Source organism: Otolemur garnettii, unplaced genomic scaffold (genome assembly GCF_000181295.1).
Source record: "Otolemur garnettii isolate 467f Iridium unplaced genomic scaffold, OtoGar3 scaffold00013, whole genome shotgun sequence".
Lineage (NCBI taxonomy): Eukaryota > Metazoa > Chordata > Mammalia > Primates > Galagidae > Otolemur > Otolemur garnettii.
Window position 1 is genome coordinate 594,909 of NW_003852408.1, and position 13,801 is coordinate 608,709.

The following is a 13,801-nucleotide window of genomic DNA, read 5'->3' on the forward strand; positions in this document are numbered from 1 at the left end:
CATCAATTTCTGAATACAGGTGTATCTCTCAGGCCCTGGAGGTGTAGGGACCACTGAGCCCCCATACCGACTCTTTTGAAGTGAAGGGCTGACAGGCTGAGACTGCTTTTACTTCTGAGACGCTCTCCCCGAGCAAAGCCCCTGTCCCGGAGCCCCACCCGGGGTTGGCCAGCTGCTCACTGTTTTAAAAGTGATGCTGGTGATTTCTTGCAGGGAGTGTTTGAGGATCTCCAGCCACTCCTTCTCACCCAGGGGGTCCTCCTGGGTGCCGATCACATAAATGTCATGGGGGATGTAGTCGGCAGAGTCGTCCCGCGTCTTTCCCTGCCCCTTGGAGAGAAACCAGGACGTGATCTTCTTGGGAGGGGGGGCGTTACCTTTAACAGCAAAACCCAACACCAAGTGAGTCAAAGGCATGTCCAGTCAACAGCATCAGGACAATTCAAAACAGGGAGGAGGGACATGTGGGGGGAGGTCACATGATCACGCGAGATCATCCAGACAGCCACAGAATGCAAACTGGAGCCCTGAGTGCCCACTCCACCCAGGATGCCAGCAAGGGGCAGAACTTGGTTAAGCCTCCTTTCAAAGAACAGAAACACTGAAGATTCCCTGACGTCAAACACCGCACTACACTTTGGGACTGTGATAGCAATTGAACCACAGTTTTGTTCCTTGGGGAATTTCCATTCTATTTCAGGGACAGCCAAGTAAGCTGACAAGTTCGGAATGGCAGCTTCTAACCTGTTGTTAGGGGACGATGAAGACTCCCTTGTGAGAGGCAGATCCCAGCCCAGAGCTGAGCAATGAGCGGGTGTCGGCCAGAGAAATGGGAAGAGGGTGGAAGACCCCCTCCGTCCCCATTTCAAAACTGAATGGAAGCAGCATAATCAGGGAATGACGAAAGGTCTACTCTCACAACACCCTTATGTGATGAGTAAACTTTTTCCCCCCCAAATACAAACTTCTTTGCTCACAAGTGCCAAGAAGCCAGGAACTGGGATAACTTGACCACAGCTGAATTCTGCCTCCTCATGAAGCTCCCAGGGGGTGCACAAGCCCAGTGGCTGGTGGGTGACGATTTTGGAGTCCCCTCCCATCCTGTCCTTGTGCAGCAGGGCCCCAGCCAGCTCCTTCTATGTGTTCTGTGGGAAGCCCCCCACCTTGTGCAAAGGACAGCCCTGACCGTGTCACAGCAGAGGAAATCAGGCAGCCAGTAAGAGACACGAGACTTCCAGGACACGGTCAGGGCTCTACTTCAGTGCTGTCTGGGCCTCTGGGACATCTAGGGGTGGGGAGGTGTGAGAGCATAGGGCAGGGTGACACCAGGCAGAACTGGGCTCAGGACACCAGCAGAGACTGCTGAGACCTGGAGCCTCCTGTCATCCCATCTAGAAACTCTGGCCTATCCTCCACTTAATGGGTAGGCCACAAGTCCCATGCCACCAGTTCATTTCCAGAAGGTCCCTGCCCCTCTAGGAAGGAATGCTGCTGGGTGGGCCTGACTCTGCTCCGGACAAAGGGAAAGAGAGGCCGGGCAAGGTGGCTCACCCCTGTCATCCCAGCACTCAGGGAGGCTGAGGCTGGGGGATCCCTAAGGAGTTCAAGACCAGCCTGAACAAGAGGGAGACCCCATCTCTACCCAACATAGAAAAACTAGCTAGGCTTGGTGGCACCCGTAGCTCAATGGGCAGGGTGCCAGCCACATATACCAAGGCCGTTGGGTTCCAACCTGGCCTGGGCCAGCTAAAACAATAATGGCAACTGCAACAAAAAAAATAGTGAGGCATTGTGGCGAGTGCCTGTAGTCCCAGCTACTTGGGAGGCTGAGGCAAGAGAATTACTTAAAACCAAGAGTTTGAGGTTGCTGTGAGTTGTAACACCATGGCACTCTACCCAAGGTGACAGCTTGAGACTCTGTCTCAAAACAACAACAACAACAACAACAAAACTAGCCAGTCATAGTGCTAAGCGCCTATAGTCCAGCTATTTAGGAGGCTGAAGCAGGAGGATGGCTTGGGCCCAGTAGTTTGAGGTTTTTATGAGCTTGGCTGATACCATAGCATTCTAGCCTGGGGCAACAGAATGAGACTCTGCCTCAAAACACACACACACACAACCCCCACCCCCAAAAACCAAAACAAAGGGAAGGGAACAGAGGACACCAGTTATATTAATATTTCAGATAAACATACACTTCACATTAAAAAATAAATAAGTAAAATTTCAGGTAAACAGATAGTTTTTAGAAGTAGCTGTTTATCTGGATGTCTTCTACCTACTAATTTAGTTCTAGCTGAACACTTACACAAAGTGATGATTCAGGATAATATGTACATTTAGTATAATATGTATACTTAGGACCCAAATATGTTTTAGTATATAAATATATAATATCTATTTAATACAACACATATTTAGTATATCTTTAGTATTTATTTTTAGCTGAATACTTACTGAAATATTTACTCTATTTATGTATTTAGTATATAAACTGCATTAGATATAAACATATGTATTTAGAATTAATTTCTAACTAAATACTTATGCTAAGAAGTGATTTGCTGTTCATATGAAATTTAAGTTTAACTGGGCATCTTCTACCCGTCTATCCACCTGACTGTCTCAGCAGGTGGGCTTCTATCTTCCACACCTAGGGTTCCCTGGAGATCTGCCTCAGGCCAGCAGGGCACGCACAAGCCCTTCACCTAGACCTCCAGACTCTTTCTCTAGAACTTTCTAATGTGGATGCTCAAAACAGCACACTCCGGCTGCTCTTGGGCTACAGTAGTTCTAGAACTCATCATTCGTACCCATCGTCTCAGTGGCAGGGACAAATGACAGGTGCAGCACCTCCCAGCCCGTATGAGGACAGCAGAGGGGGGGAGGCAGAGCCCAGAGGGGTGGCTGGAGGGAGCGTGGGCCTACCCATATTCCAGGTGCCAATGAAGATGGTGATCATGTCGGGCTCCGGCTGCTCCGAGTGCCTGTTCTTCATCTGCTGCAGCAGCTGGCAGAAGCCTTCTCTCTTCTGGGGGGAAGGACAGACAGGCTCAGAGAGGCCGGTGTAAATCAGTACGAACTTCAGGACAGCAACTTGGAAATATGCATCCAAAGTGGTAAGTTAGGGGCTTCTGTGATGGGCCATTCCTCTGCAAAGTCGTGACTACAGGAAAATAATCAGGAGCGGCCCAGAGCTCCCAGCATGGCCCTGCAGCACGTGTTTCAATACAGAAAACAAATCAGAAACAATTTTAACATCCCATCTTAGGAGGAGCCACTAATAATTATATTGTGGACCATCCATAAGCTATGATAGAACGCCATAGGGTTTAAAAATTCTGGCTCCAAAATACTTTATCAATATGAAGACATGGATAGGCCATTAAGTACAAAAAGCTAATTGTCAAAATGGTATGATTGGCATCATTGTATTTTTATTTGTTTTTGCAGTTTTGGCCAAGGCTGGGCTCAAACCCACCACCCCTGGTATATGAGGCTGGCATCCTACTCCTTGAGCCACAGGCGCTGCCTGGCATCATTGTATTTTTATTTTAAAAAAATACCTGGAAGGGTATAGTCCAAGGTTAACCAGCAGTACATGGGGTTTTTATTTTAAACACTCGCTTCTTTGTATTTGCTACTTCATCACCACTGAGAATAGATCACTTACACAATGAAAGAAAATTTAAATTAGAGAAAACAAATAAAAAATAAAGGGCACATCAGGGCTGTTACAGCCTCCTTAATATTTTTCACTTATTTTCCAGGGTACATAATGGGGCCCAGAGTAGACCTGGCTCTCTCTTAGTTGTAGTTCACAGGGCAGGCTCACTTTAAATGGTGTACACAAAATTTCAGGTTGGACCATGGGACATGACTAGTGTTTGACTGTTTCATACCACAAGGACAGTAACTTCATAGGATCCACCCTAATAACTGCACATCTCAGTAAGCCTGCTCTGAAGAGACCAGCTCCTGAGGATGTGATAACTGTCTTTACTGAAACCTCCCTGTAGCTGGAGATGGTGCACGATTCCATGCCTCAGTTTACCGGTGTGTCTCAATCCTTCTGAGCTCGCAGCAGGACCCACATGCCAAGAACACTACCCAGCCAGGCTGTCTTTCCCTGCTTCCCCCTCGCCTGTTCGGCCCCCACTCCCTGTTTCTCCCAGCCCCTTCCCTGTCATCCATGGCAGCTGTGGGTGCTCCCACATCTCCCACCAGCCCATTCCCGACACTGCAGGTGAAAGTAGGAGGGGAGTCCAGACACTCGGGCTGGGGGCGGCTGCTATGAGCCTGCACTGGGAGCCCTGGCCCCTTGACATAACTGAGGTGCTGACGTGAGGAGCTGGCCACTGGTGTGCCAGGTGCCCCTCTTGTCCTGTGGTCCAGTCTCACCGCCTCACAGGAGCCGTACACTGTGAGGATGGGTTTCGGCCCCTGGTTCACATTTCTGGTAGGGGGTCAGGTCAGGTCACAGAGGACCCAGGTCCAGTTATGTGGTGATCCAGCCTGGGTTTTCCCACTGGCTCACAGCAGCTCTTACCCCAGGGGCCAGTCTTGGAGGGGGTGTCTCATTTCTACAGAGTGGGACAAAGTGTAGAAGGTGAAGCCTTGTCAAGACTCAGATCAGACTTTAAGCTGGGGTGTCCCAAAGGACTTCCAAGTCCAGCCAAGAGAAGCTAAAAGCCTCCCAACTGGGCTCAGGGCTGGGTCAGAGGGAGGTGAGAGAGGGTGTGCCCCCGGCTGAGGGGCAGCCGGGCACAATGGGGACTGGAGCGGATGCCGACCTGGAACTAGTCCTCACCTCTCTGAGTTCAGCTTTCCCAGAAGAGAACTAACTGAGCTAATGACACCCACTCCCAGGCATAGAGCGAGCCTCAAAGGACATGTGCCCCCCAGCCCCCTCTTGGCCCATCTTAGCAGTCTCTCGCTTACTTTGGAGTCGGCAAAAACATATTCCTTCCGTAGGGTCTTCTCCTTGTCTGTTTCTACCAAAATCACTAACTTGTTTAGGAACTTCTGGGACTTGATGAGCTGCAGGACTGAAGAGAAACAGAAATTCATTCATTCCACATACAGAGCCTCTGCCCTGTCCCTGACTTCCTGGCCTCAGGCAGAGCCTCAAATCTGTCTGGCCTCACAGATCCCTCCCTTCCTGGCTGCTCTTCCCAGGAGGGGCTTATCCCTGGGGAAGGTGTTACCTAGAACACAAAAGAGGAGAAAGAGGCGGTGGCCTGGACCGAGCAGAGACAGCGCTTCTTGTATTTTATCTTTCTTCTTCCCTCCTCCACTCCCCCTTTTCTTTTTTATTTCCTTTACTCTTCTTCCCTTCCTTTTTTTGCTTTGCTTTTATTTCTAACTTTCAAGCTTTAACCTTTTATTTTCATCAACTCTTAAAAGACTCAAATTGTCCTATGTCTTTGCAAATGATAGGACCCTTCCCTAAGGTCCTGCTCCTTAGAGGCAACCTATTTCAAGTTTCTTAATGGATCTTTTTGGAATTTTACTCCATGTCTCCACAAATCATGTTTAGGTTGCTACTTTCTTTTTGTTTTCAGACAAAGTTGGTAGAGCGCTGTGGTGTTAAAACTCACAACAACCTCAAATTTTGGGCTCAGGAGATCTCCTTGCCAAGGACTACAGGCGCCTGCCATAATCCCCAGCTAGTTTTTCTATTTTTACTAGAGATGGGGGGGGGGTCTCACTCTTGCCCAGGCTGGTCTTGAACTTCTGAGCTCAGGCAATGCACCTGCCTCAGCTTCCCAGCGTCCTGGGATTACAGATGCGAGCCATAGCACCCAGCTGGGTTGCTACTTTCTAATGCTTCAGTTTTAGGGATTTCCCACCGCATATTGTCTGCAGAAGATGAGGATTCACACACACAACCTGTCACCTTTTCACTCCCTCATGCGTAATTTTAGTCCCGCCATCTTCCTTCCAACAGTCATATCGTCATTTTGGCCAGATAAGCACTCAGAGCTTACCTTATTACGATTATGGACGTACTGTTGATGGACCAGCCCTAGCTGCTGTTCTTTTCCGACACAACTTTTTATCCTAAAGTTAGTAATTACCATGTTTTCTCACTGTTTCTAACTGTCCCCCAGCTTGTAATTCTTCTTCATGTTAGTGAGTCCTTTGATGAGTTTTATCACCCTGGAGGGGCCTTTCCCAGAGCCTCTGGGTCTCCTCTTCTCTGGACTGGTGACCTTTAGACCTGATGCGGAGCCTTCCCCTCGGGGCCTGCCTTCATCATATGGGAATCCCTTTACCTCTCCTTGGATCCTGTGTCTTTCTTGGTTGGCTCCCTCATTTTGGTAGACCAACGTTGTCTAGTAGCTTTCCAAGAAAGGAAGAACAGGTGACATAGTTTTGGAGGCCTTGCATGTCTACACTCACATCTAACTGACAGGATAATTTTCCCCAGGACTCTGGAGACCTGGCTCCATCAAGTTTAGTCTAAGCAACAGTGTTCTGATTCACCTGTGCACAGGTGAAACGCTGTAGGCCTAAGGCTGCTATCCTTAAATGAGGGCTTCCGGCAAAGTTGGCCTTTGGTTGGCACCTGGGAACTTGGATTTCAGAAGGGTTCCCACCATTCCCAGAACTGAGCGGCTCGCCGCACCTACACCATTTGTACAAACAATATTGTTTATGCAAACCACTTGTTTCCTGCTGGGGGTCTGGAGTCTGGGTACCTGCTAGACAAAGGGTGCCTATGTGACCAACAGCCAATTTAAAAACTCCATTTCCCATGTGTTGTCACAACTCACTGGGGTAGGAATGAAGTGTGTCTGATGTGATTCTGCTGGGACGGCAACACTCTTATTAGTTTGTGCCTGGTTTTCTCCAGACGCCATGCCCTGTGCCTTTCCCTGGGGTGATTTTGCTTCGTACACGGATCCTTTCAATTTAATAAATCACAGCCGTATGGTCACATGCTGAGTCCTGAGAGCTCTCCTAGTGAATTATTGAACCCGGGAGTAGTCTTGGGGGACCCCTGACACAATCTGTCATACGACTTGCTCTGCAAGTTTTTAGGCTCTTGTTTCTGAATCCAGCGTTACGTGGCCCCCTCCAGTGTGCTGAGCACTAGGGCCATATTCAACCTGGAAACCTGTGCTGTTCAGTTCTGAACATTCTTCTTGAATTCCTTCCTTCCTGTATTCTTACTGACACTTCTTATTTTGGTAACGGGCTTCCTGAGCTGGTCTTCTAAATGTTTAAAATATTGCCTCTCCTATTTTCCATTAGTTCATCCTTTCGTTGTACTTTCTGGGACCTGAACTTTATCTTTCCACCATTCCACTGAGTGATTTTTAAAAATTTCTGCGATGTTCGAATTTCTCCAGAGTTACCTTTCCCTTTTTTCTTCCCTTTCCTCACCTCTCCGTCCTTCGTTTTCACTTTGTTCTCTGACTACTCCTTTTGGGATCCTATTCTGTTCCTGTGTCTTGGTCCCATTTCTTTTTGTAACAATTTGTTTCTTCTGAGTTTGTCTTTTTGTCCCACTGTCTCCGCACTAGGCTTCCCTCCAGTGTCTGGTGATTTGGGGCTATGTGCAGACAGTGGGGTTGTTGAGAAGCCTTCTCCTCTGGGGGCTGAGGGGCTGATTTCCTGAGGAAACCACTTCTAGGGGCTCCTGATGCCACCAGCTCCTGAGACCTTGGTGGGTGCCATCGTATGGGTCTGGGGTCTGAGTTTGGTTTTTGGTTCCTAAGAGCTGGCCATCACTACCCATCGGCTTTTGACTTTGGAATGTTGTTCCTCTCGTGTCTCTGTCCCTGTGCATCTTGCCTTTCAGAAGGGAACTGCTGACAGTGTATGCATGTGTAGGACACTGCCACCCTGAGCTAGAAATCTCCCCAAAGGGAAATCGCATTGTTTGTCTCACTCTTGTTTATTTGCACGCAGCAGCCAGAGTTGTCCCTGCTTAAAACCTAATAGCTGCTCGCTGCATCCTAGAAGGAAATGTGAGCCTGGTCCCTGCCCAGCCTCTGCCTCCCTTGAACTCCGGCTGTCTGGCCTTCTCCCCTGCCAGGCTTAACCCCCATCCTTGGAAATCTGCCCAAGGGCCTCTTTCTCTGGATTTTGCGTGGCCAGCACCTCGTGGGGAGACTTTCCCCCCTCGTTGTCATATTTTCCTATTTAAATCCCCAGCCTAGAGTTTATCACTCCCTGACACATTCCTGGTTTATATATTTGTGTCTTTATTTCCTCCTTTACCCTCTTGAGTAAATGCTCTCAGGGGAGTCCATTCAAGTAAATGGATAGCTTGTTCATCTCTATGTACCAACACCTTGCACACAGTAGGAGCTTTATGATTTTGACATGCAGCAGCTGACTGATCCCATGCACAGAAGACTATGATGCCAAAGCTGTTAATGAGCATGGTGACCAGAACAGGGCAAGGAAGCTCCAATGCTTGTGACCAGATTTCCTCTGGGTGGGCTCCACTTTACTGTAGTAACCACGACTGGAAACTGACTGTGGGCCAGGCTGTGTGCTAAGGACACACCAGGCCCCATTAACATTTTGGGGCAATCCTACTAGGGACCCCTGTCTGTAGAGGAGACACTAAGGCTCTGAGGACTTTAGTAACTCACACAAGATCGTGCCCTATGGAAGAACCCGCAGCTCAGTGGGTAGGGTACCAGTCATGTACACCGAGGCTGGTGGGTTCGAATCCAGCCCAGACCAGCTAAACAACAATGACAACTGCAACAAAAAAATAGCCAGGAGTTGTGGCGGGTGCCAGTAAACCCAGCTACTTGGGAGGCTGAGGTGAGAAAATCACTTAAGCCCAAGAGTTTGAGGTTGCTGTGAGCTGTGACACCACAGTACTCTACCCAGGTCAACAGCTTGAGACTCTGTCTCAAAAAAAAAAAAAAAGATCGCTCTGTGTGAAGTCATGGAGCCAGGACATGGCCCCATTTACTCAGAGCCCGTACCCTGAGCCCCACTGGCCATCGGTGCCACTTATAAAGAAACCACCTGAACACAGGGCGTGTGCACATCATTTCACTCACGCACGCATGAGTAAACATTCCTCCCTTCACTGTGTTCATTCATTCTGTGCTCACTCAGGATGCATTTGTGGGTCACTTACTCTGTGCTGAGCACTGCTCTAGGCTCTGGGAATTTAGTGGAGAACAGAGCAGAGCCCCATCCCAGGCTCTGCAAAGCCCACACGAAAGGGGGGGGGGGATGTGGGATTTATGAGCAAAGTTGCAAGCACTTCAGGAGATGGGCGTACCTTGAGTATGCACTTGTTGAGTACCAGGACCCTGCCAGGGCCTGCAGGTTCCAGGCTGTGTAAGGTAAAGACCCTGCCCTCTTTGAGGGAGGGAACTTACAAACAGGAAATTGTGTTTTGATATGACAGAAGGTAAGTGGAGCTCCACCAGCTGGGGAGGACTGGAGCCAGGTGGGTGGCCCCCAGAGGCTGGCAGGTCCTGGGCACCTAAACTGCCCTCTTAAAGGCTCACAAGTCTGCCCTGAAACAGCCCATTTATTTTTTTTGGTTTTAGAAATGGGAGTCTTTCTATGTTACCCAGGATAGTCTTAAACTCCTGGGCTCAAGCGATCCTCCCACCTCAGCCTCCTGAGTAGTTGGGCTATAGGTGTGCATGACCATGCCAGCAACATAGTTCATTCTTGCCTTGAGCGGAGTTTTCTCAGGGACACTCATCTCCAGCTCTGCTCTTTTACCCCTCCCCAGTCTGCTTCCTCAAAGGGGAATGTCACCTCTTGATGGCAACTGCTCCAGCGTTTTGGCACTCAAGGCCATGCACACAGCTGGGACCGTGTGCCTTCCTGCTTCTCCCTCCAGGGCCACCATGAGTGCTGTGTGACATGTGCTTTCACTGACACCCTGCTCTGATGCCAGCCTGAGCCAGAGTGAGACCTCGACGCTGAAAAAAACAGCCAGGCATTGTGGCAGGCACCAGTGGTCCCAGCTACTCGGGAGGTGGAGGCAGAAGGATCACTTGAGCCCAGGAGTTTGAGGTTGCTATGAGCTATGATGCCACAGCCCTCTACCAAGGGTGAGACTATCTTAAACCAAACCAAAACAAACAAAGCCACAAAAAACATAAAATAACCCAGAAAGAAGCAGAGTTGACACCTGCTGCCCTCTGCTTCACTCTGGGGCTGATCACTAGGCCCTACCTGGCACTGGTATTCCCCCTACCTCCTGCACTCTGAATGGCCTCCCTAAGTGGGGGTGTCCCTAACTTGGGCTGTGGCTGGAACACCTGCTTACCCTCCCAGACCCAGACTTGAAGTTCTTGCTTCAGGTTTTCCAAAGCCCTCCCACTGCACCTGAGATAAAATTTAAACTTGTGACCAGGCATGAGGCTAAGTCTTCCCATATCCCCTCCCTCAAAGGCTGCCACTCGCCCCTCCCAGGCCTCTCTCTCCTCCCAGGTGTGCCCTGCCTGTGTCTGCCACCGGGGTTGGCACCCACTGCCCCCTGGTTGGGATGTTATTCCTGAAGACCCCACTGACCGGTTGCTTCTCAACCTTGAGGTCCCAGACTCTGCCCCACCTCCCCCCTCAGAGGGCCGTCCCTGTCTGTCTCATCTAAACAGTCCTCCTTCCCAGTCTCCCTCTATCCCATTACCCTGCCTTCTTTCCTTTGTGGCACTTACAGGAGCTGAATAACCCATCATAGGGATATACGTATTTCATTATTGGCCACACAACACACCAAAATATAAACTGCATTTGAGGAGGGCCTTGTCTGTCCTATTCTCTCTGGATCCTGAGCCCTGCCACTGTGGATTATCCATAAGGATTTATTTTGTGCAAACATAGATTTAATGGTACAAAAGCAAAGCCTCAGTTGCTCAGAATCCACTAACAATAGCTGACCCTGGGGGTGGTCACCACATGCTGGGTTCTGTCCTAAGGAGCCTCCCATGTACCATCCATTTAATCTTTGTCATTCCTGCTTTATAGATGAGCAAACTGAGGCCCAGAGAGGCTACATGACATGTTCAAGGTCATGCTGCTAAGTGGCAGAGCTGCGATGTGACTTTAGATAGTTTGGCTGCAGAATCCAGGTACTTCTGTGCCGTGCTGGACTGCCTCTCAACTTATGCTAAAGAAGCTAGTGATGGTCGACAGCTCTGCATCCAGGCAGAGCCTTGTCCTAGGCACTGGAAGGGCACGGGAGGGATCAGACTGGCTTGGGAAGAGGAGACATGTACACACACACACTCTCACACAGGGCCACCAGGGCAGGACATGCTGAGTACGTGACAGGTGTGAGCTCACTCCCAGGGGTTCGAGATGCCTCCTGAGGGGAGTCAAAGGAAGCAGTAGTCCACAGGCAGCAGGTGCGATGGACTGGCTGTAGTCTGCTCCTGACCCATCACCTGTCGGGCACAAGCAGAGGGAGGGCATAAGGGGTGCAAGGGGTCTTACTTTTCTTGTGGCTGTAGAACTTGTCCTCTGAACCATCCTTGGACTTCTTAATGATCAGTTTCCCAGACTCCACGTCGACTTTGAGCTGCATTTTCTGAGGGATCCCCAGAGACTCTGACTTCACCTTCGTGGAGGAAGACATGTCGTTCATTGATTTTCTGGCATTGGCAATGCTGACCCGAGCCCCTTGTCTTCATGGCTGGGTGACTTTTGGCTGGACTCCCAAGTGGGGCCACTGGGCTTCTATCTCCCTATCTCCCCTGCCCAGCACCCCTCATGCACATTTCCATGGGCACAGGAGTCTCGAGAACTCTGGGGGAGCCTGGCTCGCCCTGCCAACCCAACAGGTCTGGGGGAGGCAACAGAAGCAACAGCTGCCAGAAGGTCCGTTCACGGATGACTGCAACAACATTCATTAAGCTGATGTGTCATCTACTTCCGGAAAGAATTTTAGTAACAAATTTAAACTCCCAGGCCGTGTTATAACCACTAATTGAACACTTACTGCTATCAATTAGGGAAAAAGACAGCTACCTACACATCCTCAGAAAATGGAAATCTGTCTTAACAGATTATCCCCAGGGCTAGAAAGGGGTAGGGATGGAGTGTGTTGGGAGGGGGTGTCTCATACTGAGCTTCTGAACATGGGCCAGTGCTGGGCTGGATGGATGGGAATCTCTGAACATTGTTAAGAAAAGCACATTTCTGGGCCCAAACCTGCAGATTCTCTTAGTCTCTCTCAGGAAATCATAGGCATTGCACACTTTGATTTTTCTGGTCCCCCTTCCCCTTGAGGCACTACTTTTAGCCTGTTTAGAGGCCCCTCTTTGATGTCCTCATCACCCCCATTTTGAGAAGGACAAGCATATAGCATCTTGGGCCAAAGAGAAGCTGTTCCCTTGTGGTATCCCCTGAAGGGGGGTTCCACTGCCCGCCACTCTGGCTCCCTGTGGTCCCACAGCCACTTACCTCAAAGGTGATAGGAGGGATGAGGGAACGCCGGTGGGAGGAGTCGGGACCCTCGTGCAGCAAGGCCTTCACCTGTGGGCATCAGTGTTAGGAGCACAGAGTCAAAGGGGACATGGCGCCAGCATGTCTGGGGATCTCTGTGCAAAGAGGGGGCCAAAGAGAAGCCAAGAGCAGCGGTAGGATCCCCACGAGTACCTTATCTTCGATGGAGGACAGCAGACTCGTCAGCTGGCTCAGCTTGGACACCATGTTGATGGGATTGGCCTCACAGGGCACCTGGCAGAGGAGGGAAAGAGCCCGTGAGGGCAGCAGTGCTGAGTGAGAGCCGTGGAGAGGAGTCACGCCGGGCTCTCCCCACACTTCCCCTCATCCCATCCTCCCCACAGCCCCGCGAGAACTATTATTATCCCCACTGGCAGACAAGGACACCAGGAATATCGAATATCTTCTCAAAATTCGCAAAGCCAAAAAATAAATCTCCACTTCTTCCCTCTAAGTCTGCCTCTGCCCTGGTGCCTGTCGCCTCACCCACTCATTTACTTAAACAAAGCTCCAAGATGGCCATGAACGTCACCTTTCCTCCTCCTACATCTCCTGCCCAATGTTCCTGTCCTACTTCCAAAATACGCCCAACCCTACTGCTTAAAATCCCAGTCTAGCTCCTCCCCCTCTCAGGGAGAAAATTATCTAGACCCTCCTGCTGCCCTCGGGGGCTCTTTTCAGATCTGCCTGGAGCTCCACTTTCTGAGCAATCTCCAGAGATTCCATTTCACTTGGGAGGGACACCACCTTGCCATTCGGGTCTCAGACCCACAAAGAGGTCTTCCCTGACCACCCTCTCTAAAATAGCCTCCCAGCCATCTCTATCAGGTCACCTCCTTTGTTCTATATCAATCATCACAAGCTAATATTCTCTCCTTCCTTTAGGGTTTCGTTGTATGTCTCCCCTAGATCATAGGCACCATGAGAATTGAGACCAGGAACATCATGTTCAATACTGCAACCTTGCTGCTTAGAACTGCGTCTGGAGAATGAAGATGCACAGGAAAGTAGTTCAGCAAATACATGGAACCCAGAGAGCTGCAGTGACTTGTCCAAGGTCACATGGTAGTAAATGGCAGAGCAGAAACCCGTGGCCCTGTCTGCCTAGCACCAAGTACATGGTCTCATGCTTGTGTTCACAGAGCAAATGTTTATGAGGCATGTGTTCATGCGGGACACACCTCCAGGTGCTGGGGTTTTAGAGTTAATAAGACACCATCTCTACCTTCCAAAAGTAGGATGAGCAAATCAAATACATGCAGGACCAACTTGAACACAAAATAGAATGGAATGGGAGTTATCACCAATTAGGCAATGTTCTTTACCTAACCCCTTGCTCATAATAGCAGCCAGG

General features: G+C 49.8%; 1 protein-coding gene across 1 annotated transcript in view; it reads right to left on the reverse strand.

Annotated features, from left to right (window-relative positions):
• Window positions 1-13,801, reverse strand: part of INPP5D (inositol polyphosphate-5-phosphatase D) — a 118,831-nt gene that overhangs the window by 33,896 nt on the left and 71,134 nt on the right. The window contains exons 7-12 of the mRNA XM_023510360.1: window positions 12,601-12,681; window positions 12,406-12,477; window positions 11,437-11,560; window positions 4,942-5,048; window positions 2,929-3,031; window positions 113-377 (exon numbers count right to left, since the gene is read on the reverse strand). Of these exons, the coding sequence (XP_023366128.1) occupies window positions 113-377; window positions 2,929-3,031; window positions 4,942-5,048; window positions 11,437-11,560; window positions 12,406-12,477; window positions 12,601-12,681 (752 nt within the window). The remainder of the gene's footprint in view (window positions 1-112; window positions 378-2,928; window positions 3,032-4,941; window positions 5,049-11,436; window positions 11,561-12,405; window positions 12,478-12,600; window positions 12,682-13,801) is intronic.